The 26,024-nt window shown below is 44.9% G+C and overlaps 1 protein-coding gene across 1 annotated transcript in view; it reads right to left on the reverse strand.

The window, feature by feature from the left end:
* Positions 1 to 26,024, reverse strand: part of Adam12 (ADAM metallopeptidase domain 12) — a 306,281-nt gene that overhangs the window by 248,875 nt on the left and 31,382 nt on the right. The window contains exon 2 of the mRNA XM_075972576.1: positions 6,985 to 7,082. Coding sequence (XP_075828691.1) covers positions 6,985 to 7,082 — 98 coding nt within the window. The remainder of the gene's footprint in view (positions 1 to 6,984; positions 7,083 to 26,024) is intronic.

The following is a 26,024-nucleotide window of genomic DNA, read 5'->3' on the forward strand; positions in this document are numbered from 1 at the left end:
AAGCCATCATCCTGCTGGGCTCTCCAGTGTGGTGCTTTAGCCTCACCCATGATCCTGCCAGTACCCGCTGTATAAGTCAGTCCCGGAAACTCACTGGCTCCTTGGGAGCTTTGATAGACTCAGATGGTTTATCATTGGGACTTTATGGGCAGTGGTGGGGGCGGGGAGGAACAGATGCTGAGTAGTTCTCAGGGGAGAAAACTCCTATTTTGGTTTGTCATTGGGACCTTATGGGCAGTGGTGGGAGCGGGGAGGAGCAGATGCTGAGTAGTTCTCAGGGGAGAAACTCGTATTTTGGTTTGTCATTGGGACCTTATGGCAGGGAGTAGATGCTGAGTGGTTCTCTGGGGAGAAAACCTGTTAGGTAAGGTCAAGGAGCTGAGCCAGGAATTGTTCCCATAGAAACAAGCAATCCTCACCATGACCCACAACCCTGGCCTCCTTAGCTCTCGTTCTCACTGGCTCTGTTTTGAGTTCATGACCAAGCCTTTAAATTATGTGCTGGGGAAATTAGTGGGTCAAGCAAAAGGAAGACCCCCGCGAGGCTCTGCTGAGGGGAAAAGATGAGAAATTGATTATGCCAGCTCAATAAAGTCTTCCCGCGTGCCTCTTTTAGAAAAATGTCAAATTAATTTCAAGTAATTAGCGGGAGGGCAGTGCTGAGGCCCAGGTCAGCATGAGGAATGCCAAGTGCCAGAACCAGGTCAGATGCTGAGAACTGGACATTAACTTTGACAAACAGCTTGTTCAGGAGAAAAGACTATATTTGGTTCTCAAGAATTGAAGGCTAGAAACAGATCTCTACAGGTACAACAAGACAAAACCAGGTGCCCCCACACCATGTCTCCAAGTGGTATGCCTCCACCTCAAGCTAGCATTTAGAATCTGCTATTTTAAAATCTACAAAGAACATGTATGTGTCCAGACACATGCACGTATACACATACGTACACACAGCTGTCATTAGGACATAGGAACCAATGAAAAGAAATTAATTAATAGTCAAAGCAGGATCAGTTTGAACAACAAAATTAGCCAGAGCACTACATTACAATCTGAAGTAGAAGATAAATATCTATGAAATCCATACTGTCATAAACAAGTGGTCAAATACACAGAAAAACAGGGGAAATCAAAATATCTAACAAGAATAAGACTTTAAGTACCTACTTGTCCCTCAAGAACAGGCCTCTTTTCCCCTCCTTAGAAGCAGATGTGTAGAGAAGACTTAGGAGTACTGGGTAAGAGAGAAAAGAAAGGAGTTGGCAATGGGGAAGGCTGAACAGACCATGGTCAGTACCAGTAGCATTATGTCATTCCTAAGTGTGGACCTGATATGATGTAGGAAGAGTGAGACTTTCCCTCCATGGTCTTCTTTGCAAAGCTCAGTCCTACCCAGAGAAAAGCATCAGACAATCCCAGCTGAGGCACAGTCTAGATTACAAGTCCTCTGACCTATCCTAGAGTCTGTCAAGGTCATCCAAAACAAGCAAAGCCTCAGAAATGACCACAGGCAAGGGGAGTCTTGGGGGAAATGAGGCTAATGGAAAGGACTCCAGAATAGGCTTTTGAGAAGAGTAAGAATGTTAGGGAAGAACTAATGAAGTCGGAATAAGGTTGGATTCAGTCAACAGAGATCTATGGGTGTGGTTTAATAGCTGTTCTATGTACAGTAATACTAGATGATAATAAGAGGGGACCAGGCATGAGACATACCTCAACCTCACTCCTGAAAAAAGCTTCCAGGTTGAAAAGGGATGTGAACACACACACTCTCATTGATTGTTACAAACATATCATAGCAACACAAACATGAATGACAGGGGAATAAATGTGAATGGCAGGGGAAACTGAGCAAGGGCTTTCCAGGAGCGCTTTGTGCTGCCTCTGCAACTTCTCAGTAATTCTCAGACTGTTCTAAAATAAGCTAACCTTGAAAAAATCCCGTGTCATTGATTCCAACTTATCACAGTCCATGATAAGTTCTGTGTCCCTGGAGCAGAAGAGGCCACACCTGTCCTTGTACCTCACGCCGTGGTGAAAGGAAAGAACCAACTTTGCAAGGTTGTCCTCTGGCCTTCACACTCACATCCTCCCCACTGATAATAGTAGCAATGGCAGTGATAATACATTTTAAGCAGGAAAACAGTCAACAAAGAATGGGCTTTTGAGATCCAAAAGAAAGCTTTTACGAAAAGTAAGTCAGGGTTGAGATAAGCAGGGAGAAGGGAGGCAAGCCCTGGTTTTAGAGAGGCCACCTAAGACTTCGGAGAGGTGGTTCTGATGAAGTGTTAGGAACTGCTACCCACAAGGGGAGGGGGACATGGGAGAGGGAGGGCTAGAGAACGTGAGCCACCCTTCTCAGGAGACTGGTTGTGAAGGAACAGTTGGGAGCAGCCACTTGACACTAGAGCTGGGGCTCAGTTTTCTGGGCTTGGAAAGTGGTAAGTGCATCTGTTGGAGCGGAATCTGCCTCTACCATTATAACGAGTTGCTGCTTGATATTTGAAACCTACCATCTGCTAAGGAAGCTCTGGGCTCCCCTTCTAATCCTTTGGCCTCTTATTTTTCATTTCACGTACAATTTCCATAATTTCCTTGTGATGTGAGAAAGCTGGAAATTGGACATTTCCTGGAGCATTCAAAGGCTGAGTTCCACGGAGACCATCTCATGCTCAATCAATGTGACATGTCTTCCCTGGTTCTCAGCTTGACTCTTCCAAAACATGAAACTGGAGATGGGTCCCCATGGACACTTTAAACCCCCAGTATCACCTTACATTTGTACAGTAATGGCCCAGACCCCGAGTGTTTTGAAAGCCATTGTTCTAGCTCATTCTTACAATGCCCCCAAGAGGAGCAAGCATGATGAGAAAATGCTGGGCCACTGACAATGCCAACCAGCTCACCAATAAAAGGCTGGAAGTTCCTTAACTCTAGTGAGGCCATGTTCTTTCCTCCCCCTCTACTCTTTCAAATTATCAGCAGCAGCAGTGACAGCTTGTGCCTCGAGAGACAGATGGGGCCAAGGAGGAGGTCTTCAACTGCACCCCTGTCTAAGTCACTGGTTCCATTGAGCAGCACTCTGGCACTACAGATTGTCTCAATGCCTTCTCCAAACTTCTAATCCTTGTATTCTCATTAAAATCCTCCAAAGGCATTTATAATGTATTCCTTTTTATTTTTATACATGTTTGGTTCTTTGGTCAAAGATACCTCATTATCTTCTCTTGTAGTGGTTCTCAACCTTCCTAATGCTGTGATCCTTCAATACAGTTCCTCATGTTGTGGTGAGCCCAAACCATAAAATTATTTCATTGCTACTTCATCTAATTTTGATACTATGATAAATCATAATGTAAATATCTGATATATAATACTTCATCTAATTTTGATACTATTATAAATCTTAATATAAATATCTGATATGTAATATATTTGATATATGACCCCTGTGAAAAGGCTGTTTGACCCCCAAAGGGGTCACACCCCACAAGTTGAGAACCATTGTTCTGTCTCCTTCTTTCTTACACCAAATCTCTTCTTCCTTCCAAGTCTTCGTACTTTCCTGCTCCCGTTTATGTGTGATCCACTATATTTAGTTAAAGGTGCCTACATGAGCATGGATGAAGTGGTATTTGTTTAAGTGGGGGCAATGTACCAGTGGCTACACCACTGAGAAATACAAGGACAATTTTCAAAAGGAAGATGCCTGGGACCTACGGTTAAAGTGAAAGATCACTGATAATACACTTCCAGGTAGTTCTAATATTCATACATGAAAGCCAGTGAAGTTGGCACTTTAATGATATAGGGAAACCATTTCAGAAAGGGATCCTTCCTCTTTGAGGATGTTCACAGTGGCAGGTCCTCCTCCTATATAGCCAGAGCCCAGACACAGGGAGTATCTTTAACATTGCTAAGCTACTGGGAGGCACACCTGACACTCTGACAATACTCCCCAGGCTGACCAGTTCTCACCACTTCTGCTCACTCTCTTTCTTGATGATGCTCCAGCGTTCTCGCCATTTGGTGAGCCAAGAGTGAGATGGTGTATGCCCATCAGCCACAGTTGCTGGTTATAAATACCGTTTCTTCCTTTCCCTTGAATATCAACTCTTCACAGCCTAGCTTTGTGGAACTCAATGGAAAAGGTAGAAATCTTTATCTCAGAAAAGTCTTTCCAGGCATTTCTGCCAAGGTGTACCTACTCCATGGATTTCTGAGAGACAATCTGAATTTATTTCACTTACACTTGTAAGGTGCAAGGGCAAAGGCTTGACTGCCTCCTTTATTGACCATATACCCAATGCCCTGGGCATAAGGTGTACTTTTAAAAACCAGCCAAGTCAAAGAGACCAGGGGGATGGCAAGTGGAAACATGTTTCTGAAATACAATGGGCACATCTAGGCTTTATAAATACTTTACTGGGAGAAGACTTTGTGTGGAGAGTCACTGTGCTGATGTAGTTAAGTTAGATCTTAATAAAGGGGGCAGATACACAATTACAGACACTAACCAGATCTCATAGATGTGTCCACTGCATTGAGGATTCCATGTACACCACATTAATAGACCATCTACGTGTATGTCATTCATGGAGGGTTTTGTCAAGTTGCCCATGTGAACATATGTTGCAATTATGGTCACATAATGCTAATGTCACCGTGGTGCGTTGAGACGAGTCCTATGGCATAAAACACTAAGAAAGCTGGCAGTCACCAAATCACCTTTGTCCCCATTATCTTAAATACCGCCAATACTGTGGAGTCACTGGAATGCAATCTACTTTAGCCCGTCTCCCTTATGGTTCCACGTGTGGAGTGAAATCCCACAAGAGTTAGGAACTGTGCCAAACAACAATGGTGCATACTAGCTTTCTGGTGATACAGACCGTTTCATAATACAGAGGCTTGGTTGGCAGTGATGCTCCACTTTCTCCTCATATATGCCTCACGGCACCTGCCAGATGGCCAGTGGACATGAAAACTGAAGCCAAGGCCAGAAGCCAGAGCAAAACAGAATTGGCTGACACTAGTGGTGAGCCATCAACATGACAGCCTATTGCTCTAGTTTCCCGTGGACTGATGACACTTAAAACACCCAGCCAAACCCGCACTTCCGATGAACCATATTGGGACATGAAGACCTTTTAAACATAAGTGTGTCCCAAATATTATATAGAATTTATCTATTAAAAAAAGTAAAACCACCCTCATTGTTGATATAAAATTCAAATCTAAACAGACATTCTGTACTTTATGCACTGATTCTGGCATATCTACCTCCAGGAAATCTCCCTATTCTGTTTCCCACCATCTGGAAACCTACTGGATATGTATGCACATGTGTGTGTGTGTGTGCCTATGTGTATGTGTGTATACATGTGTGTAGAGGTAAAAAGACAACTTGAAAGAATTGGTCCTCTCTTTCCACCATGTGGGTCCTGCAGATTAAGCTCAGACCACTAAGCTTAGCAGCAACAGCCTTTACTCACTGAGCCATCTTGCCAACCCCAAGCCTATAACTATTTTAGTAGATATATATTCTTTGTTAAGTAGTATATTTCCCTTCTTCTGCATCCATCATACCTTAACATGATTGACCAATAGCATGATGGGAGTTTCTTCACTATTAAGTTTTTCTCCTAGGAAACAGCATTAGTACCTCCATGCTTCCGTTCCCTCCAACACACACAATTTGGGAGCACCTCTTTAAAATACATGTCCTCCTGTCTTAGATTGGGCATTTGGCTCTTTTAGCCAAACCACTAACCTCTCCTACAACTGTTTCAAGTGCAGCCTTTCCAGCAGATAAATGGAGGATATAAATCATCCCATCTGTCCCCACACAGAGGGGCCCAGTGACCGCTCTGGAAAGCTACATGGGATTTCTACAATCTTGACTGCTCTTTTAAAAAATCTGTTTTCTATCATGAAGAAATGATCTAAAAATACTTGCAGAGAACACCAGGACAAAGCCATCACAGTGATCTCTCCAAAGGACTCAGGTTTCTATGGATTTCATCATCTTCTGTCACTACGCATTCTGAAATTTAAAGAAAGTCATGTCTGCTTGGCAGATGAAATGCCCCAAAGTATTAATTGGCAAAATTCCAATTATCTATGGTATATCACAGAAGGTAAAAATCAAATAAGTCAAAAGTAAACAAGATTTAAAGTGTATTAAGACTCATGATGGATTTTTAAAGCTTTGTGAAAGCATTTCTACTAATAATCAATTGGAGAAAAGTGTTTATTAAATCAATATAAATACAAAAAATAGTTGCCATTCAAGTAAACTGAAGGCAGAACTTATGTGTCTGATAATGTAATCTTTGGTGTTTGATTGGAAAATTATTTTTCCAAGTATGGAATCTAACCCTGGGCTTCACACAACCTAGATAAATTCTCCACCATTAAGCTACATTCTCAGTACCCCCAGATAATTTTTAAAGACTTATTACTATTGTATGAATGTACTGTTGCATGCATATGGATGCTTTCTTGCATGTATGTATGTATAACATTTGTACGACTGGTGTCCACAGAGGCCAGAAGAAAATGCCAGAGCCACACAACCGGTGTCCCAGATGGTTGTTCGTCATCTGACACGAGGGCTAGGAACTGCAAGAGCAGCAGAGGGTCCTAACTAATGAGCCATCTCCCTACCACATCCTCAGATTAATGCTCATAGATGTTAACATTGCTGAGTCTCTCTCTCGTTAGGGCTGCACCACCAGGGCTGGACTTATTCTCTCTCCTGTAAGAACAGGACTCTCATTTCAAAGGAGCAGAGTTTGCACTGAAAATGGGTAAAGACAAAACATGAACAGTATACAGGTTTGGTCAACACAATTTTGAAACTTTTGCCATCTTGAGGCTGAGGGTGAACAAACAAATGAACGAGAGATGGGGGGAGGGAGGGAGGAAGGGAAAGAAAGAAAAGAAGGGAAGAAGAACGAATGAATACAAACAGCTGACCTTTGCTGGGAAGCTCTGTCCTGGGACCCCAGGGTCCTTGCTCAGAAGGGAGGCTCTGGCCACTTCATAAGCTCTTCTCTCGTCCCATAAATTCACCCCTGAATCAAAAGAAAGGCAGCTGGGTTTTCATTCTGGTGGAAGAATTTGGCATCAGAAGCTTATTACAAAAATGACACAGTGAAAATACTTGGAAATTGAGCGAGTCCAGGGAAAGGCTAGCATCCATTACATCACAGTAAGCATTAGAAACGAGTGAATTCTGTCGATCTCAACATTAAAATACTGTACCTTAAAGACAACAAACTGACTTATTTTCCTTCCAGGCCTATAATCCATGTTAGATTATTAGTTCAGGCAGAGTATATAATTCAGTGCTTCAATTAGCACTGAAGCACACATGCGGTGACTTTTAAAAATGATAAATTAGGGCTATGCTTAAGATCAACTCGGTATTAAAAGTCCCAAGGCCTTAGCTGTATTAAGACTAAATCCATTTACTTAAGTCTCAATGAATCTGTTAGACACAACGCCAAGTCTCCTCTGGGCACTTAGGAAGTCTAATTTTATATACTTTGGTAAGTGATTCTATAGATAAAATTAATTTGCCAGTTCAGACCAACTAGACTGGTTTATTTTTTTTTAAACTAAAGTCATTCAAAAAGCTGTCCTACACACTTGTTTCTTGGGGTCTTGTCTGTGGAGCCTGACAGGCCACAGGTTCAGTTCAGCCCCATTTCCATAAGCTAACCCAATGGAAAGAATAACATTTTTCTCTTCTGGAGCGTGTATCGTTTTCATAACCAGCATGGTGATTTCTCTGGACTTGTTCGCCTATGAGGTCACACCCTTGCTATTCGGTGGGCCTGGAGGTGAGGGATGGGACCAGATTCCCCCACGTGTTATTCCCATTCCTTCAGCCAGAATCCAGGATTTTCAGACCTGAGTCATAATAGCACAGTTTCAAGTTACTAAAGACTTCATATTTATGGGGCACAAACGGTATTGAAATTTTAATCCTAGACATTTTACAATTCCCCTAAGACTTCTAAATCCACACCGTTTTATCATTCTCGATGTGGAAGTCTGCAGTTATAGTCAGGTTACAAAGGGATTACTACTGGAACATCAACCGTCTCGTGTAGCCTTTCCAGAACATTCTCAAAGCTGGTCTCGAGCATTCTGAACCCCTGATTGTTGAGCAACTAGGGGTGAAAAGTCATGAGCATGGCAAGAGGCAGAGGAATGAACTGGGTCCCTCGGCCACGTTGGGAAAGAGAGAAGAGGATGGTGGGTACAGGTCAGGGAAGGAGGGGAGGAGGACAAAGGCATTTGCAATGAGTAATATTCACTCCTTCTAGCCAGAGATGGTATAATCGCCTATGAGAGAAACTTCTGGGCACATCTGAGAGAGAGCTTATAATTGGGTTCACTGACATGGGACAACCCTAAAGTCGGTGACACCTTCCTATGGCTGGAGTTCCAGAGTCAGCAAAAAGGAGGCACTTTTGCTTCCTCACGGTGGACGCAATGTGACCAGCAGCTTCAGACCCCTGCCACTATGCCTGCCTTTGCCACGATGGATGGTTCCCTTGAACGTGAGCTCAAACAAGCACTTCCTTTCTTAAGTCGCCTTGGCTTAAGTGTTTGGTCACAGCAAGGAAGGTAACGAATATCGTAGTCAGATGACACAAATCCTCAGAGATGAATCTTCCTGTGAGTGATGACATCTGTCCACAACAGGGCTTGCCAGAGAGAAAGGAACACTGTCTAGATGGAAGACGTCAGAAGTCCACCTCGCTGCAGTGGCTCATGTTGACAGCCTGGAGCCCTGTGTCTTCGTCTGCCCATAGGCTGTGCATCGAGGGCTTGTCACCATGGCTTCCTGGTCCCATTGTTGCACAGGTTGTGTATCCATGGCTTGTCACCATGGCTTCCTGGTCCACTGTTGCACAGACTGTAAATCCAGGGCTTATCACCATGGCTTCCTGGTCCCATTGTTGCACAGGTTGTGTATCCATAGCTTGTCACATGGCTTCCTGGTCCATTGTTGCTCTACCTCTGTTCACTCACTCGCCGAGTAATATCCACTTTGGTCTTGCTCGTGGGTGCTCTACACGTAATGCTTCCATTCATAAAGCCCATTCTGTCCACTCAGGCCAGCACCTCCTATTGTTCCCTGATGCTAGTGTTTTCTATCTGCATTATGGAAACCCCGTTCTCTTAAATCTACTCCATCCCAGGAGATGCAGCAGTGTCAACCCTGGGTCTAACCTATGAACACAAAGGGAACTGCCCTCTGATGGTTGTACTTGACAGAAAGACAACAGAATGAACGTGAGCTTGCATCCTTAGTCTGAAAACCCAAACTCTGAAACCACCCCAGATACAAACATTCTTGACCTAGAAATGCTGCTATCCCTGGCTCCTTGTGATGGTCACAATGCAGGTACTCTAATGCTGAGTGTGATAAAGTATATGAGGAAGTGGGTTTAAATAGTATGTGAGACACACAGGGGCACTGGGAGATGGTTCAGTCCATAAACTGCCCGCTGTGTGAGAGTGAGGATGGAAATTCAGATTGCCAGTATCCATATGAAAGCAAGGTACAGCGGTGCACATCCATAACCCTGCATTGACTGTGTGAGGCAGGCAGGCACAGAGGGACCCCTGGAGCTCACTAGCCAGCCAGTCTAGCCAGTTCATGAGTTTTGGGTTCAGCAAAGGAATAATAATGTCTCAACAGCATCATCATCATCAACAACAATAGTATTAATAATGTGTAAAGAAACAGAAAAGAACCCAGTATTGACCTCTGGCCTCCATTCACCCATGCCCATAGAAACACATAAACAGCAGAAAATTGCTTTTATAAATATACAAGTGAATTTTTGAGTTTACACATGAGGCACATCTCCAAAGTATTTAGTAATACATATGCATGTAATATTCTAGAATCTAGACAGTTTCTGAAATAATTTCTAGTCCCAAGGAAGCAACCAGAAGAGGCACTCAGCCTTTAAGACTGATTCCGAGGGCATCACTTGTGCTATGAAAGGAGACTGGAGGAGGAGGCTCTGCATCCTACATCCTCTGCATCATTCTTGGACCTCTTCTGCAAATTCAACATTGCCGCAAGAGAAGGACAACAAGGAAATCAGGGAACGGGGAGTGGCTGGAGATGAGACCCTTGAGGGAGAAGCCAGGAGAAAACATTTAGAATACTGCTGGCCTTGTGGAATACATGAGCGGAGACCTGCAGGTTAGAACTCTTTTAGACCCAGTGGGGCCCCCGGAAGGCAGATCACATTGGCGAAGAAGAGTGAGTGTTACCTTCCATTGTGACAGGCAGAGTGTGGCCAGCTGATCACACCTAGTGCAGCTTAGCCATAGCTCGTCCCTACAGCATTACTCTTGGGACTTCACTGACACTTGGGTGCTTTACCTGGGACTTAGGAGACTCACACATCATAGTGGGTTCTGATTCAGTGAGACAGCTCCTGCCAATTCCCACCGCAGTCTGTAAAGGGCTTATGAGCGAGCTGGTAGGGTACTTGAGTTGGGCAAAGGCCATTTGAACATACAAGTACTTGTGAACGACCAGCACCAGTAAAAACCATGCCAGGTGCCTAGAGTGACCATGGCCACCATGGTGTTCTTTGCAGTCAGGTACTACTGTCATGAAGGTGGGCACAGGCATCTTAGCCTTCCTCCCGCATAAATGCACTGGCTGATTTATAGGCTACCCCTGCCAGCTTTGAGCTAAACTAACAGTACAAGTCAACTGGTTAAACTGGTAGAGAGTAAGGGCAGTTGTGCTAGGACCGGATACTTGGCAGAAGAGTGCTGACACCGATATCATCAATTCCCTACCACCCAACCCCAGCGAGAGGAAGACAGAATGTTTTTGCATACATTCCAGCTATAGTAGAGATATGCCTATGAGACTTCCACATAGGCTTGAGGCGAGGTCTCTGCATGTTCTACAGCCCACTGCAGTTGCTGTCTTAGATGGACGGAGATGATGCATGGTTCGCTAATCAAGCCATTACCATCTGCTTGCCGAGTAGAGATACCTTGACTTTGGGAGCCTAAGGGAGGCCTGAGTGTGGGTAACTTGCATTTGATCATACTGAGGCTCAAGAAACCCAATGTGAAGAACCTTCTCAGTCTTCAGGGCCAGTTCCTCCACATTCTAGGTGACAGAAAAGGACAGCTATTTGATTTCCTGTGGGTCAAATATACCACACATTAAACACTCCCCTGAACTTTCACCTACATTTTTCAGACTCTGAATTCAAAGTAAGACTCTTCTATTGGCTCTAAAGTCCTCCACAAAGAGACTTTATTTCTAGTTATTCCTAGGAGAATCTGAAGGCAGGCTGGACCAATGTGTGTGAGACATTTTGCAAGGCTCTGGAGAAGTTGCACAACTGCCCTATTTGCTGAGCACAGTGTTTATTATCTGTGTACAGGAATCATGGAGCCATCTCTGGGCTTTTTAATTGGTTGCACAATATCCCCTCCATGGGATCTGTGGTCAGGAGGCTGTTTCTTATGAGCTCTGCTTATGTATTTATGCACTAGTATTTCTTTTAGATGATACAAATAAAATTTTTATTTGTGCAGCATGGGTAGACAGGATGAATTACACACAGCTGTGAGATATCAGGATGTATTTTATGCAGCTATCTTGTTGACAAACCGTAAGAGGAGGTCTTGAATGATGCATACATTCAGAAAATATGGCCTTATAAAATGCACAGTTTGTACACAGTTTGTTTTTCGTAATCTGTATTTGGGCATCAACAAAACTCACTGTTATCTAAAGAAGAAATGTGGGCAACTCATACTGGGGAGAAGCTTCCAACTTCTTTGCTCCTGGGTAAACCCGACATGCCATTTGCTCTGTGGATAAAGAGTCTGTACCCGTTTCTTTGTGGAAACAAGGCACAGAAGATACTTTGATTTTTATTACTAATTATCTTCTTTGAGAATGAACTCTCATCATGTGTGTGCGTGTGTGAGTGCGAGTGTGCGTGCATGTGTGTGTGTGTGTGTGTGTGTGTGTGTGTGTGTGTGTGTACTCTGCTTTTCCCTCAGTCATTGTCTGCCATTTTCAGACTTGAATGAGGGTAGTCAAGAAAGACGTTATAGACACACCCATTTCTTCAGAAAAGAACCCATTTAATGATGACTTTAGATGTTACAGAAAAGATGACAAAGAAGACATCCCCTAAAATGACTCAGCTGCCACCAACCAAAGTCACCCAGAACTTGGCTTTTGCTTGAGCCATGCCTGTTCTGGCCTGGCCCAATCCCTCCTTTGCCTACCTTACAAAGGGGAACATGGTGGCATGCCAGAACAAGACCAAGGCATCCTGGTGACTACCTAAGATTTCAGTTCCCCAGAGATAGGAACTGATACCACAGCTGCAGGACACACTATCATGGGGCCACTGAGCAGGCCCTGATCCCAAATCCTTCCTTCATGTGCCACCTCCCCTCACTGCCACCCTCAAAGGGATGGGATTCTCATGGTATCATTCTCTTTTCTTTCGGGACCTTCCAGGATTAAGCAAGCACCAATGAGACCACGCAGGAGAGGGTCTTCACAACCCCTGATGTGTGGACTCGGTCTAGGATATAAAAATCTAGGCGTCTCTGCTTTTGTGGCATGTTTGTGCAGCTACCGCTGTAAACGGCAGAAACTGACATTAATAACTTGGAAATGTCAAGGTTCAGTTGCCAGTGGGTGTCAATCCGATCAGGCCACCTGGTGGGACCGTCAGATGACAAACTGGTGAGACTGTTAAGACAAGAGAAAGCTAAGCATCACCCCCAGAGATCTTAAAGGAGAATTCCCGCCAATACCCACAGAGACTGAAGAAAGAAGACATGGGTGGAGGTGCCATAATAGAACTGCAAGGAGCTTCAGAAAAGTCTAAGGAGGAAAAAGGTGAAGGAGCCACCGTGAGTTGAAAAGCCAAGGTCAAGGCTTGGAAACTCATTTAGCATTTTATTAGCCCTGAATACTAAAGGCCTACATCAAATAAGGCTGAAGCTATCTAGGGGTTCCCTGTTTGGGGGTCATGGGGTGCTGATGTGCCCATTAACGCAAAGATGCTCTTTATTCAGATTTACATCTTCAAAACTCAACCCGAAACCAGCATCCCCCTTTCATCCCATCTGTACCTTCTCTACCTGGAAATTAGCAGTTCAATTTAAAAATAACGCAGCTCAAAGATCCTCAAAAGAGTCAAAGGCAGATGAAGCTGAAAAGAGTAGCTTAACAGTAGAGCAAACTGCCTGGCTCTGCCTCTATCCAGTGATAAAGGTGCCATCAGCAGGGTGCACCACGCAGGTGGAAGATGCCCGTGATATGACGTGATAGGAGCAGCAGGGTGGTAGAGCCATCTTTCTCCTTAAAACCCGTACTTTGGAGTTGGGAAGGTAGCTTAGTAGGTTCTGCCATGCAATAACAAGAATATCAGTTTTGTCCCCAGAACTCGTGTAAAAAGGCTGGAGGTGGTGTCGTCTGTTTATAAGCTCAGCAGTGGGGACAGAATCCTTGGGGTGCATTGGCCAGGCAGTCTAACTTAACCGGGCCGTTGGAAGGTCCTGTCTCAAAAATTCAAGGTGGAGGTTGGAAAGATGGTACAGCCGTTAAGAGCACTTCCTTCTCTTGCTTATGCCTGGGTTCTATTTCCAGCACCCACATATCAGCTTAGTCATCTGTAACTCTAGTCCCAGGGGCTATGACCTCCCTCCCCCCGCTTCTGATCTTCACAGGCACAAGAAACACATGAAGCCCATACATGCAGGTAAAACACTCATATACAAACAATGAATATAAACAAGTAAAAGAGAAAAACAAAGTGGATGAATCTTGAGAAATGATACTTGAATTTGACTTCTGGCCTCCACACACATGAACCCACATCCACAAACACATACAAACACACTCAAAACCTACATAACCCAGTCTTCTCATAAGATCGCCAAAAGATGCATCCTACAATGTTCTGGCCAGAACTCTTTGAAGTTGTCAAGTGTCATAAAACACCAGGACAATCTGAGATACTACCTCAGCCAGAAAAAATCCACAAGAAAATAAATATCGGTTATATGCCAATGTGGGTTCCTGATATGGGACTGAGGGACAAGAAAGGCACACTGGGTAAAAACCAAGGAAATGCAAATAAGGTTGAACCTAATTTAACATTATGATGTATATGAATTATAGCCAACATGCATACAAAGCTAATGTAAGATGTCAGTGGGGGGATGGGATGTGGGCTAACTGGGAGGCATTTGTAATAGCTTCTTAATGTGTCTATGAATCTCAAACTGTTATAAAATATAGTCCACTCGTAAAACTTTTTAGAACTTAATCTGAATTTTGCAGGAATAATTATATCATTCTGGAGGCACTCAGCATAAGAAGTACTAGACACAGGTAGACATCACTGGGGTTCTAGATCCCAACCAGTCATAGTGTTAACTGGTCATTTCTCCTATAACACTGATAGGGATTCAAATGGAAGAAAAGATGCTAGGACTGCAATTAAGGCCAGACATGGCAACTGGAAGACCCTTCCAGGTACTCCATGGCACTCTAGAGAATAGAAAAGCAAGAGGCTGAACAGAAGGCAAATTTTCATTGGCTTTTATTAAACCTGCAAGATAGCACAGAAGTAAAGGGAGATGTGCCGCTTGGTTTTAAAAACTGTTAGGTGTGACTGTCATATCGTGTATCGACAAAATGGTGCTGAAACAGAGTCCAGGCACAGGTGAGTGAGAAACATCTGTATGACTTGGAGTCAAGAGATCTTTGACCTGGGGATGTAGCTCAAGGACTGAGTGCTTGGATAGCATGTAAAGGGCCCTCTGTTCAAACCCTAGTATGGACCAAACCGGAAGAGATTCCAGCCAGCCACACGTATATGATCTCAGGGAAGTCATCTGAAATTCTTGAGGCTCAAACCCTTTATGAGTCACTTGAGGCTGAAGACCATCATCCACCACAGAGGACTGGCAAGAAGGTAGAGTGAGGTCATGAGGGAAGGGGACCTGGATGCCCTTCAGCTCGGCAGATCACTTTTTCAGATCAGTGTTTGGATGGAAGCCAACCCAAGTGCTCATGCTGGTTTTCTTCGAGCCACTAGAGCTACAACTGCATCGTGTTTCTCTTTCTTTATGTCTGTACAGTCCTGATTTTTCTATAATCAGCACATATTATTTCTATTATGGAGAAAAAATAAATGGAAAAACATCTATCATTGGAGCTTCTGATGACAAGCCCCACAGCTCTCCTGGCAGCACCAGGCACAGCCTCAGGCCTGAAGAAGACAGAGTTCATTTAGATACAAGAGCAATCAAGCTCTGTGGAACAATTACAGTTCTGTGGAGATGCTTGGGAGGTCAAGATGAAAGTCAGAGAAAGCTAGCTATGGCTTCCCATAAAGGGTTAAATAGATTCATGCCCCCAAACACACACTGCCTCCACTAACCATATATGTAGCTTGCCATGCCTCATAGGACTCCACGCGTGAGGAGGAAGACAGTATACATCAACTTCAAACTGTCCGGCTTTGGCTGGGCACTGAAGGCTTATGCAAGCCCCACGTAATGAACTGTGGGACTAGGCGGTTGTACAGATTTTTCCTCACAGTTGCCCAATAATGAATATGAGAGTTAACTGCAAAATCAGAGCTGTTTGCATTTCAAATGCCATTATCACTTTGTCCCTTGAGAGAAGCTATTTGCTTGTAACAGTTTTTTAGGGGGTGGGAGGGCGTCAGAACTCTTCCAAACTTAGTTTGCAAAAAATAACACAGAGAGAAAAATGGAACTAAGCATCAACATGTATAGCTCAGAAATGATTTTTAGGCATTAATAGCAAAAGGCAATGGGTAGGCTTGCATGGAATCTATTATACTCCGGTGTAAGGCTTTAAACTAGACTTTCTCAGCCTTCCTAGTGCTGTAACCCTTTGAGATAGTTTCTCATGTTGTGGTGACCACCAACTATAAAATCATTTTATTTGCTACTTCATAAGAGTAATTTCGCTAATGTTACAAATCATCACACAAATCTCCGTGTTTTCCAATGGTCTTAGGAGACTCCCATGAAAGGATTGTTTGACCCCACAAAAGGGGTTGAGATCCACAGGTTGAGGACGACTGCATTAAACAGATTAAGCAGCAATGAGAAAGAAACTGTGAAACTACAAGAAGCTCCATCTCCATCTAACAGTGCTCGTTAACATCCTCATTCCATTCAAGGACGCTCCCTCACATCCTTCCTCTAAGAGACTACTCCCTTATGTCCTTGCCTCATCTTAAAGTGCTCTTTAAAGTGCTTTCTCCGACTGAGAGTGCCCCTAACATCCTTGCTTCATCTAAGAGCGCTCCATCACATCCTCCTTTCGACTAAGTGCATCCTCGCATTCTTGTTCCATCTAAGAGTGGTCTGTAACACCATCCCTCTAAGAGTGTTCCCCAACAATTCCAGGCCATCTAAGGGTGTACTTTAACATCCTTGCTCCATCATCTGGCATCTTACACCTCCTTTGCCAAACCCATGGCTGATTCAGGAAAACTTGGTGACCAAGTTTTTCTTTCTTCTCTGACCAAATCTTCCTTCTGTTGTTTAAAAATATGTATGTATATGTGCATGCAATTGTGCATGCTTGTGCAGAAAGATGAGCATACACTTATGTGCACATGTTTATGGCGATATTAGGTTAACTGTGGATGTTGCTCCTAGGGGGTCATCTTGCTTTTTGAGACGGGGTCTCTTATTGGCCAGGCTCAGCGAATCAGTGGGCCTGACTGTTCAAGAGCCACAGGTATGGATCTGTATGTGGAGGTATAAACCTCTCCAGTGCTGTGATTACAAGTGGGCTGTCACCCTGGATTTTTGATATAGGTGCTAGGTATTAAAACCAAGTCCTCAATACTTATGTGCTGTAGTAGTTACTATTATCAAACACTATGACCAAGGCAAACTGTAGAAGAAAGAGTTCATGGTAAAAAGAGGGGTAAGCTGGCTGAGCAAATTCATCTGCACACAGGAAGCATAAAGAGGGAACAGAAGGTGAGGAGAGGCTGTAAATGCCCCAAATGATGTATTTCTTCCAGAAAGGATCTATCTCCTAAAGGGTCCACAGACAGCACCACCAACTGGGGACCAAGTCCTCAAACAATGAGCCCATGAGAGACATTCTCATTCAAACCACCACACATGGCAACCACACTACTAACCGGGCCACCTCCCCTAGCCTGCCTTCTTCTCCTGACCACCCGACTGCTCCATGGAGAGCTCACATTTCTGAAGCTGATGAATCCCAAATCAGTACTCTTCCCTTCTATCCATCTCACCTGAACTATCTCTTCACCAGGCTGATTTCAGACTTCTCGCCATCCCTGCCTCCTGTCAGACATATTTAAAAATAAAAAGGTTTTTATCTCTATCCATTAGTCACTGACATGCCACCACCATCTGCCACGTCTCCCTAAGCTAGATGATGGCTGACCTCTTTGATACAGTCTTTGTTTTACTGTGTCACCAACACCAGTTGAGTATTTGACTCTTGTTCTTTTTGATTTCTAAAACCTCTACTACTTCTTAACTGAATACTGCCATTGCCTGGTTTAAAATTCACTGACTGATACATTTACTGGTCTTAGTGGACTTTAGTTCTCTGTGATGTTAGCCCTGATATATGAGAGTCCAGCATCAAGGACTGGGGCAGAATAGCTGGCAATGCCTAAAACTTGCTCTAGGCACATACAGGTTCTCCCTCTGATCTTAAAAGAGGAAAACATTGGATAAGAGAAAAAAAACTGCCTGGCAGGGTCTTTTTGCAGGAAAATAGGCAGTAGGAGATAATTGTGTTCTTGGAACAGAAAGACAACCAGTGTGGTTAAAATGGAGGTAAGCTGTGGTCATAGAAAGGAGATAAAGTCCAGGTCATGGCAGGCCTTCCAAGGCAGAGTTTGGATTTTGAGTGTGGAGACCTAAGTGTAAAGCTGACTCATACTAGAAACATTTTCCACCTAGCAGCAAAAGTGTCTGAAGCTTGGAGGAAAATAGATGCCAACTCCTCCTGGGATACAAATGCAGTGTTGAGGCCAGATTATAAAAACAGTAAAAGCGTACTGATGACACTCAGTAGAGCAAGGGCTATGCTGACCACGCTGGCTGGAAAACACTGGATAAAAATGAAACTCCCCACCGCGGGCAGCAAGTTGGAGAGGTCACCTCCAGCAAGCACCACCGTGCTTAATCTATTGTCACCACCTGGACCACCATCTCTGATCCTTTCGCTGTCTGCCATGTCTTCCCTTTGGGGGAGGGGCTTTGCATTTCTCCTTCCCTTTGCAGAGAAGTCTCTGTTCTCAAACCTTCATGTGACCCCCCCTCCCCATACCTTTTTGTCAAGTCTCCCCTCAAATGTTATACCTCAGATCGGGCAGCCATACTTAGGCTCCCTTCCTCTCAATCTGTTTCTTAGCTCTTCATCTTGGTTGATTCCTTCACTCACTCATCATGATACAAATTCATTTTCTCTCCTTAGCCTTTGGTCAGTCTCCATTGCCTCACATTTAATCAAAACTGGGCATACCCAAGGGAGAAGCCTTGGCTGTCAAGTCCCCTGCTATACTCCCAGGGATAGACAAGTATTTGTGTAGAAAAGCAATATGGAACAAATTGAAACTGTGCGCGGCTGGGCTGCTGATGGAGACGGTGTAGGTGTGGGGTTGGGGTGGGAGTCCAGAGCTTGACTCTCCATTTCACTACTCTGACAAGCGATGCAGGGTTCGCCCCCTTGCAGGATGATGCACAGAACGCAATCCACATGAGCCTTATTTATGAGCCAAGATTCCAATTTACTTATTTTTAATGAGAAAAAGTGCTGTGTCAACCCCAGGCCTCATCTGAGACATTTGGCTCATTATCTACCCAGCAGGAAGGCTTCCTTGAGGAGCCAAATTAAGATCAGAGCAGGCAAGCAAGGGGCCATAATAGAAACCATCATCGCAGGAGCTAGGTCTTGCTTTCTCTGTTCAAGAAGGTCCACCTGCTGTGCTGGCCGAGGGAGCGCTAAGCCCCAGCAAGTACACCGAAAGCCAGAGAGCGTGGGTTCATTATGGGCATTTTAAGTCCATTCTCTCCTTGGGTTCCTGAAGGCCAGCCTTGAAATGCTTATTAACTTAAGATATAGCTGAGTCTTTTGACACTGTTGAGAATACTTGAGAATACTTCTTTTTTTTTCATGAGAAAAACGGGCTTTGAGTTACAACCTAAATAACAGTTTTAGAGCAGCGTCCCATGCGTTCCTGTGGGAGAAGAGCTTTTGATATTGGAAAAGGCAGTGGAAGAGACACTTCCCTCCCTCCCTTTCTTCCCACCTGTGAACAGTTACTTCTAAAGACTCCTGTGGTTTGCTTGGGATAGCCTGGGAATGGGGTGCGCGTGGGGTGGGGTCTGAAACAGTAAGGGTGACTGGGTTAAGGCTCACATGCCTATGTCCTGAGAGCTAAGGACAAACGCGAGGCAGTCTGGACATGGGTGTAAATGATTTTGGTTTTCCAGCTGTTGGTTCTGACTGTTAACTTTGAAATCCTATTTTAGATAGTCAAACAGAACAACTCAAACTATCACAGCATTGAATTCAAGTCCTGAGTTCAGAAAACCTTCAGTGCCTTCAAGTTGCAAAGTATCTATTAGGCATATGGATTGATCTAGGGGCATCTTTAATGGTGTTGACTGGCATTGTCATGTTCTCTGGTTTAACACTAAACAGCATGCTTTGGTGTCTCCAAATCCTTGCTTTGCTTTAGTTTTTCAAATTCAAATTGCCCAATTTAGAAGCACTCAAATTTTTAAGCTTTTGAAGGTTTTTTGCCCTTGTCTTAATACCCAGTCTTATGATCTGTTGCCAAAGAAGACAGTGTGAGCCCCACTCTAGGCTGGCTACAGGAGTCTGGTCAGAACACAAAGAGCAAAGAACTGGGAATTAGTGCCTTCATTTAAAGTCCACAGTAACGACACACTAGCTGCTCCAAATGCATCCTCCGTCCTCCATCCATGGGCACTGATATGCCAGCCTGTCAATGCTTCGGGACAAGCTGTTGATGATTCAAGCTCACTCACTCTTTGCTTCTCTTAGCCCCCGACCACATCATTTATTTCCACTAGCAAAGATTATAGAAACAAAGAGTGCTTATTGATTATTACTAGGGTACAGCATTGGAACCACAATGGGAGGTATAATCTTCCATGGCTGTCCTTCAGTAGCACTGGGAACAGAGCTGAAAGCATTGTGTGTGGCTAGAGGTGCTTCCTCTCCTGGGTCTGGCCTAATCACTGTGCCCCAGACAGCAGTGAGACACCTTGTCTCAAAAAGGTGAATGGGTTCTGAGGAATGAATATCCAAGGCCTCTGGCCTCCACATCCTCACTGAGCACCCCAAATATGTGTACTGGCATGACCACAGAAACATACCTGTGTGCACACACAAATCAAGTAAAAAGCAATGTTTAGAAGGTTAGCACTGAGACTGAAAGATGGATCATCAGGTAAAGGGATGTGCCAGAAAAGCCCAGTAACCTCGGTTTGATCCAGAGTCCAAGTAAAGATGGAAAAAGAGAACTGACTGCCAGATTCCCCTCACCCCCACATGCACATCATGACACAATGCCCACACACATATAGTGTGTTTGTTCATTCTCTCTCTCTCCCAAACATAATAATAGTAATAATAATAATAATAATTTTTAAAGTTTCCAAGTTAGCATTGTAGAAAGAAGAAAGAAGAGAGCTCTTCTGAGCCTCCCTCTTCCTGTGTGTCCCTTCCTCAAATCCCACCCGCTCCTGCCAGTGGGGAGCAGAGCAACTGTTAGAGGAGACTAGAGGGGTAAGCATGCTCTGAGCTGGGGGACATCCTAACCACAGCGGAGACAGCACCAAAGCTTCCACAGGGAGCATGCTGATGTCAGGGGGCTGGGGAGGAGGAGCAAGGCCTCCTGAATGGTTCCTCTCTACACTGCCCCCTCATGTCTCCACTCTGCCTGTAAGAGGGACAGTGAGGAGATGGGCTTATCCAAATAGCAGAGACCAGTCAGAGGGTAACGGTAGTACTTCATCTACCTTCGAGCTCTGTTCTAATGGAGTGTTCCTTGTTGGTCTACAAGACAGCTGGGCTGATAGCTTTTGCCTCTGTCTCACAAACGTTTCCAATATCTCTAAGCCCTAGAGGGTGCCATGACATTCATTCTGTTTGCGAGTGAACAGAGACACGGGATCTGTCAAGATTTAGACAATAAAAACATGGGGGCTCAGTTAAACCTGAACTTCAGAGAAACAAATGACTAATTGCTAGCATTCCCATAGCCTGTGTAACTTATACTTCACGTGCCCATTTCCCCATGTATATGGATATATATGTGCACACATTTTATATTTCCATGGCATCGTCTATATTGTCCGACAACCCTTGATCCAGGCTTCCTTGAATAGTTCACGGGCCCACAAGGCAGACAATGTCACTCAGGAAAATGGTCTCATTTTAAAATGCAAAGCTAACATGAGACTCCCTTAGACAAGAGTCGGTTTCCATCAATTCGCAGTGCAGATAGACGTCTTTTCTACAACATGGACTCCAGGAGCAAATAACCTGGTGACAAATGGAGCAGGGGGTGGGGTGGGCAGTGGCATTACGCTCAATGAAGAACACTACTCTGCACTCAGAGGCTTTCCTACCCCACTGCTGGAAGAGGCAGTCTACACATACCCAAGTGTTTCATTCAGACGCACACAGCTCCATCTGTCACCAGAACACGTGTTTGGCACAGACTGAAAGCCAACAGCCGTCTGACAAATATTTCAAAACTGAATTTATATCTTTCTAACACATGGTTTACATACGGATGTCATACCTAGCAAGCTTTGCAGTTCTCAAATAATATCCTGGCTAAAGCACAAATGATGTCTCCAGCCGACCGCAATACCGAAATTATTTGCTTTTAAAATATGTTAAAGAAGGCTCGGTTTATGAGAGGGGGCTCCTGCCAGAGTCGCCTGCTTCAGTATGCAATTGTTATAAAGTTCGGGACAAGAATCCAAATGCATCTACCATAAGCCAAATATTTGCATAACTCCTTATTCAAAGGGGAAGCGCTCCTGGAAAAACATGAATTTAGATCAATGTTATCAAGGGTGGCACTCACAGGCTAGCAAACGTCAGGAGTGCCTTCCATCCCCCACAGCTCTGAGTGTCTCCATTACCTAGACAAATATATGTCAAATCTATAGGCTGTTCCAAGTGAGTTTCTCTGTGCTTGAACACACTCTGTAAGACTGCCTGCTATACGTTCTTCCTATAGGGCATTTCTAGATGAAAATCTAAACTACCCAAATGTAGATTTTTTTTTCTTCTTCAGCATCAAAAGGCCACGTATTTGCAGACTTTGTTGCTTTCCCATTTTTCCTTCTACTATGGGATAGCGTGTAGACACAGGCCCGGTTCATTTAGACAGCAGGCGATATTTGCCACTGGCTGGCCAGCGATGTGCTTGTAAATATTTCGGTCCCCTCCCTGCTCCCAAGAAGAAAATGGAAAAACTGAACCGGTTGAAAGCAAGCAGGGTCCGTGCACTGGCACAAACTGTAATTCCATTTTCACAGAGCATCCTCAAGATTGCTGTTCATGAGGACCGTGGGGCGGGGAGAAAAGGAACTGTCAGAGTGATTTTCTGTGGAAATCATGCGATCGATACTCTTCGACTTGACGATATCAGCATAAATCAGAGCCACATGGAGAGAACGCTCATCTTGAATCCCACACATTTCCTACAGTCAGCCAAGCCTAGAAGACCCTCTCTAAAGTGAGCAGAGAACTTAGCCCAAAGGATAACACTTGACTTTACTCACAGGAAGGCTTAGTTTATTGTCATCGCTGATTGGAGAAGTTCTTGCTGGAGTGCCCAGCTCAAGACATCTCCTCAGAACTTTCTCTGGTTGTCTGGGTGTGTTGCCGGAGTTGCAAAAAGCTATGTTGTATTGACGTGCCCACGTATGTCACCTCACACAGGTGGGCAAAGGTACCCTATAGGTGGGATCTGTTTGTCTGCTCTACCAGAGCAGAACAGTGAGCCACAGGAAATCAGCCCTTACTGGGGCTTGCACCACTGGCAGTCAGCTCAAACCCAGGCCATCAGGGCTGGGGAGATGGCTCCATCATTAAAGTCCTTGTCCTACAAGCACGAGGACCTGAGTTCAAATCCCAGAACCCACATGGGGAAAAGAAAGTTGGGCATAGAGTCATATACTTGTAATCCTAGTGCTGGGGAAGTGGAAGCAGGCAGATCTCTGGGGCTTCACTGGCCCTTTGGCCTACTAGGCAAATTCCAGGCCATGGAGAGACCCTGTCTCAAAAGACAAGGTACATGGCTCCTGAGACACAGCATCTGAGGCAGATCTCTGGCTTCCATGTGTGCTGTGAGCACCTGTGCAAAGACACATAGGCAGGCAGGCAGGCATGCGCGCGCGCGCGCACACACACACACACACACATGGGGTGGGGGCAAGAATCCAACCTTCCATCTTCCTTGCCCTTGTTCTGATTAGCGTTTCTGTGGTCACCAAGTCCCACCCTTTGAGCTTTTCCCCTCACCTGCAATGATACCACTGCTATGCAGGTCTCAGGTTTCCCATCTGTCTGCATCCTCCCTACCTCCTCCTGTTTTTATATCAGCGGCTGGGGTAGACAAGTGGGCTCTGAGGAAGGGCAGTGGTAAGGATTTAGTAGGAGCCAGGGGCTGATGGAGAGCTCTAAGAACAGTCAGCCAGAGGTCCGGAACCTTCCTGCTCAGCCCAAGGGAGGCCAATATCCTGGGACGCTGGCCCTGTGCTTTGTGTCTTGTCTGACTCCCCTACAGTGCTGGCTTTTCTCCCTCTCTGTCTCACCAGATAGTCTGGTCACGATGGGAACATGCTAGCTTTGCCTTCTTCCCGCCTCAATGGAGCTAATCAATTACTCTCCCCACCCCATTTTCCCAGACAGGCAAGTACTCTGTCTCAGTAGATGTCATCAAGAATCCTCATAGCATGACTGATCCCCATATGAGGCTCTCACAACGACCTTGTTCCGGTTCTTTAGGCACTAAAGTTCTCTTTCCCATCACGTGGTCAATGTATTGGCACACTAGTGTGACCTGTCCATAGGGCACTAAGGAAAACTGTGGCTTTTTTCCCTCTGAGCTCTTGGACACAGCATCTAGGACCTACCCTATACCGAATAAGTGTGTCCAATGGATGTGAAAGCAAGGGAAGGTGCTCTCAGCCTGTTAGGTGACTTGTCTGAAAAATACATCTACATGGGCATGCAGTCCAGCATCCGGGAACAAAATGTCAATGTTCTTTAGCAGGATGATGTCTTTGTGTCAACACTGTTTTCCAAGCATCTTCAGCTCTGACAAGGGTACCAAGCCACCACACACGTAGGCCAGCTTCCTGTATGCCCACATATTTCAGAGTCTAGTGCTACGGTCCCTTCAGCTTTTAGACTCAACCCAAGCAGAGGACCATGATGGTGCTCTCAGTCAGTGGCGGACTCCAGTCCTATACTTCCCATCTCAGTGAGTCAGCCTTGGGATCTATCTGAAGAAGCCTGGGTCTCAGCCTTGTCAGCTCGCCTGAGAGCGACAGACCCACCTGACTAGCTGGCTCTGAGATGCTTAAGAGCTTAAGCAGTACAGAGCCAAACCCTAAGGTCAGGGAGGGGAATCCGTTACTTCCTTTTCAGCTCCCCGACAGCCTTCTAATTAGGATGGAGACCATTTGGCATGCAGTGCTGAAGACCTCCCCAGACACGGGCCACCCACTCTCACAAAGGGCCCTGGATCAGGATCCCAGTAGACATGATAATCTGGCCAGCATTCAGTAACACTGTTTAGCTTTCCTCTGATTTATTTTTCTAGCATATATGTCAAAAGATCCTGGCCTTCTGTTTCCAACACACAGGAACCATTTCCTCCTTAAATAAATTTATGCAAAAGGGAAAAAATCAAGATCAATAGAAGGGAAAGCATCTAACACTAGCACGAGTGTGGCATGCCCACCACAAAATGCATCGCAGAGGTTCTCAGGTCCCAAGTACTGCACGGACTGCTCAGTCCACAGCTAGCCCCTGCTGATGTATGTTTAATTACTTAAGGAGCCAGGAAGGAAGCTCTCACCACCATGACAGGCGTGCAATGCTGGGGTCCAGCCACTGCGCTCACAGTGAGTTCCTAGTAGATGGTTTGGATGCAAGTCACATTGTAGCCCAGACATTGAGCGGTCATTGAGCCAATGGCCACTCCCCTAAACTTGAAGGATGCTCTCGCTGTGGGTGTTTCCCAGTGGGTTCGGAGCAGCTTCTGTCCACTATGCTGGAGCACAGCTTCCCCAATGCATGCAGCACTGACGTATCTTCTGCCTGTCCAACAGCCCAGAGAGTCAAGAATGGTGACCACTTGTGTGTGATGATGAGCACACTAACTTGGTATTCCCTACTCACTGACAAAGGTCACAAGGTCAGTGACGAAAGAGTTCAGAATCCAAGTGGAAAGACAATGGTGTCAGACAAAGAAGGCAGGATACTTAGAGACAATGGCTATCACAGCCCTAGAGCCTTGAGAAAGAAGCTAGGGGAAGAAGAGGGCAGAGATCAGGGAGGTTTCCTCAGGGACAAGGAGTACAAGCCCAAGGAAACAGACTTACAACTCCGACAATACTAATCATTCTCCACAAACAAGCAAAGCTAACAGGATACAGGCCCCGCCTCTTCTGGCACCTGTGTTTATTTTGGGAGGCTTCATAATGAACCTTCCCAAATCCCTAAAAAGAAAAGAATACTCTTTTCTGTAACCAATCGTGTGCTCTGCCCTAAACAAGTGCAGGTTTCCTATTCCAAGAGTGAGGCCTAGACCACAAACCTGCAAGACTGTTTTAAGTCTGTGCCTTGGTTATCTTCCCCTGTTAACTTGGCA

The sequence above is a fragment of the Microtus pennsylvanicus genome, chromosome 5 (assembly GCF_037038515.1).
Source record: "Microtus pennsylvanicus isolate mMicPen1 chromosome 5, mMicPen1.hap1, whole genome shotgun sequence".
NCBI lineage: Eukaryota > Metazoa > Chordata > Mammalia > Rodentia > Cricetidae > Microtus > Microtus pennsylvanicus.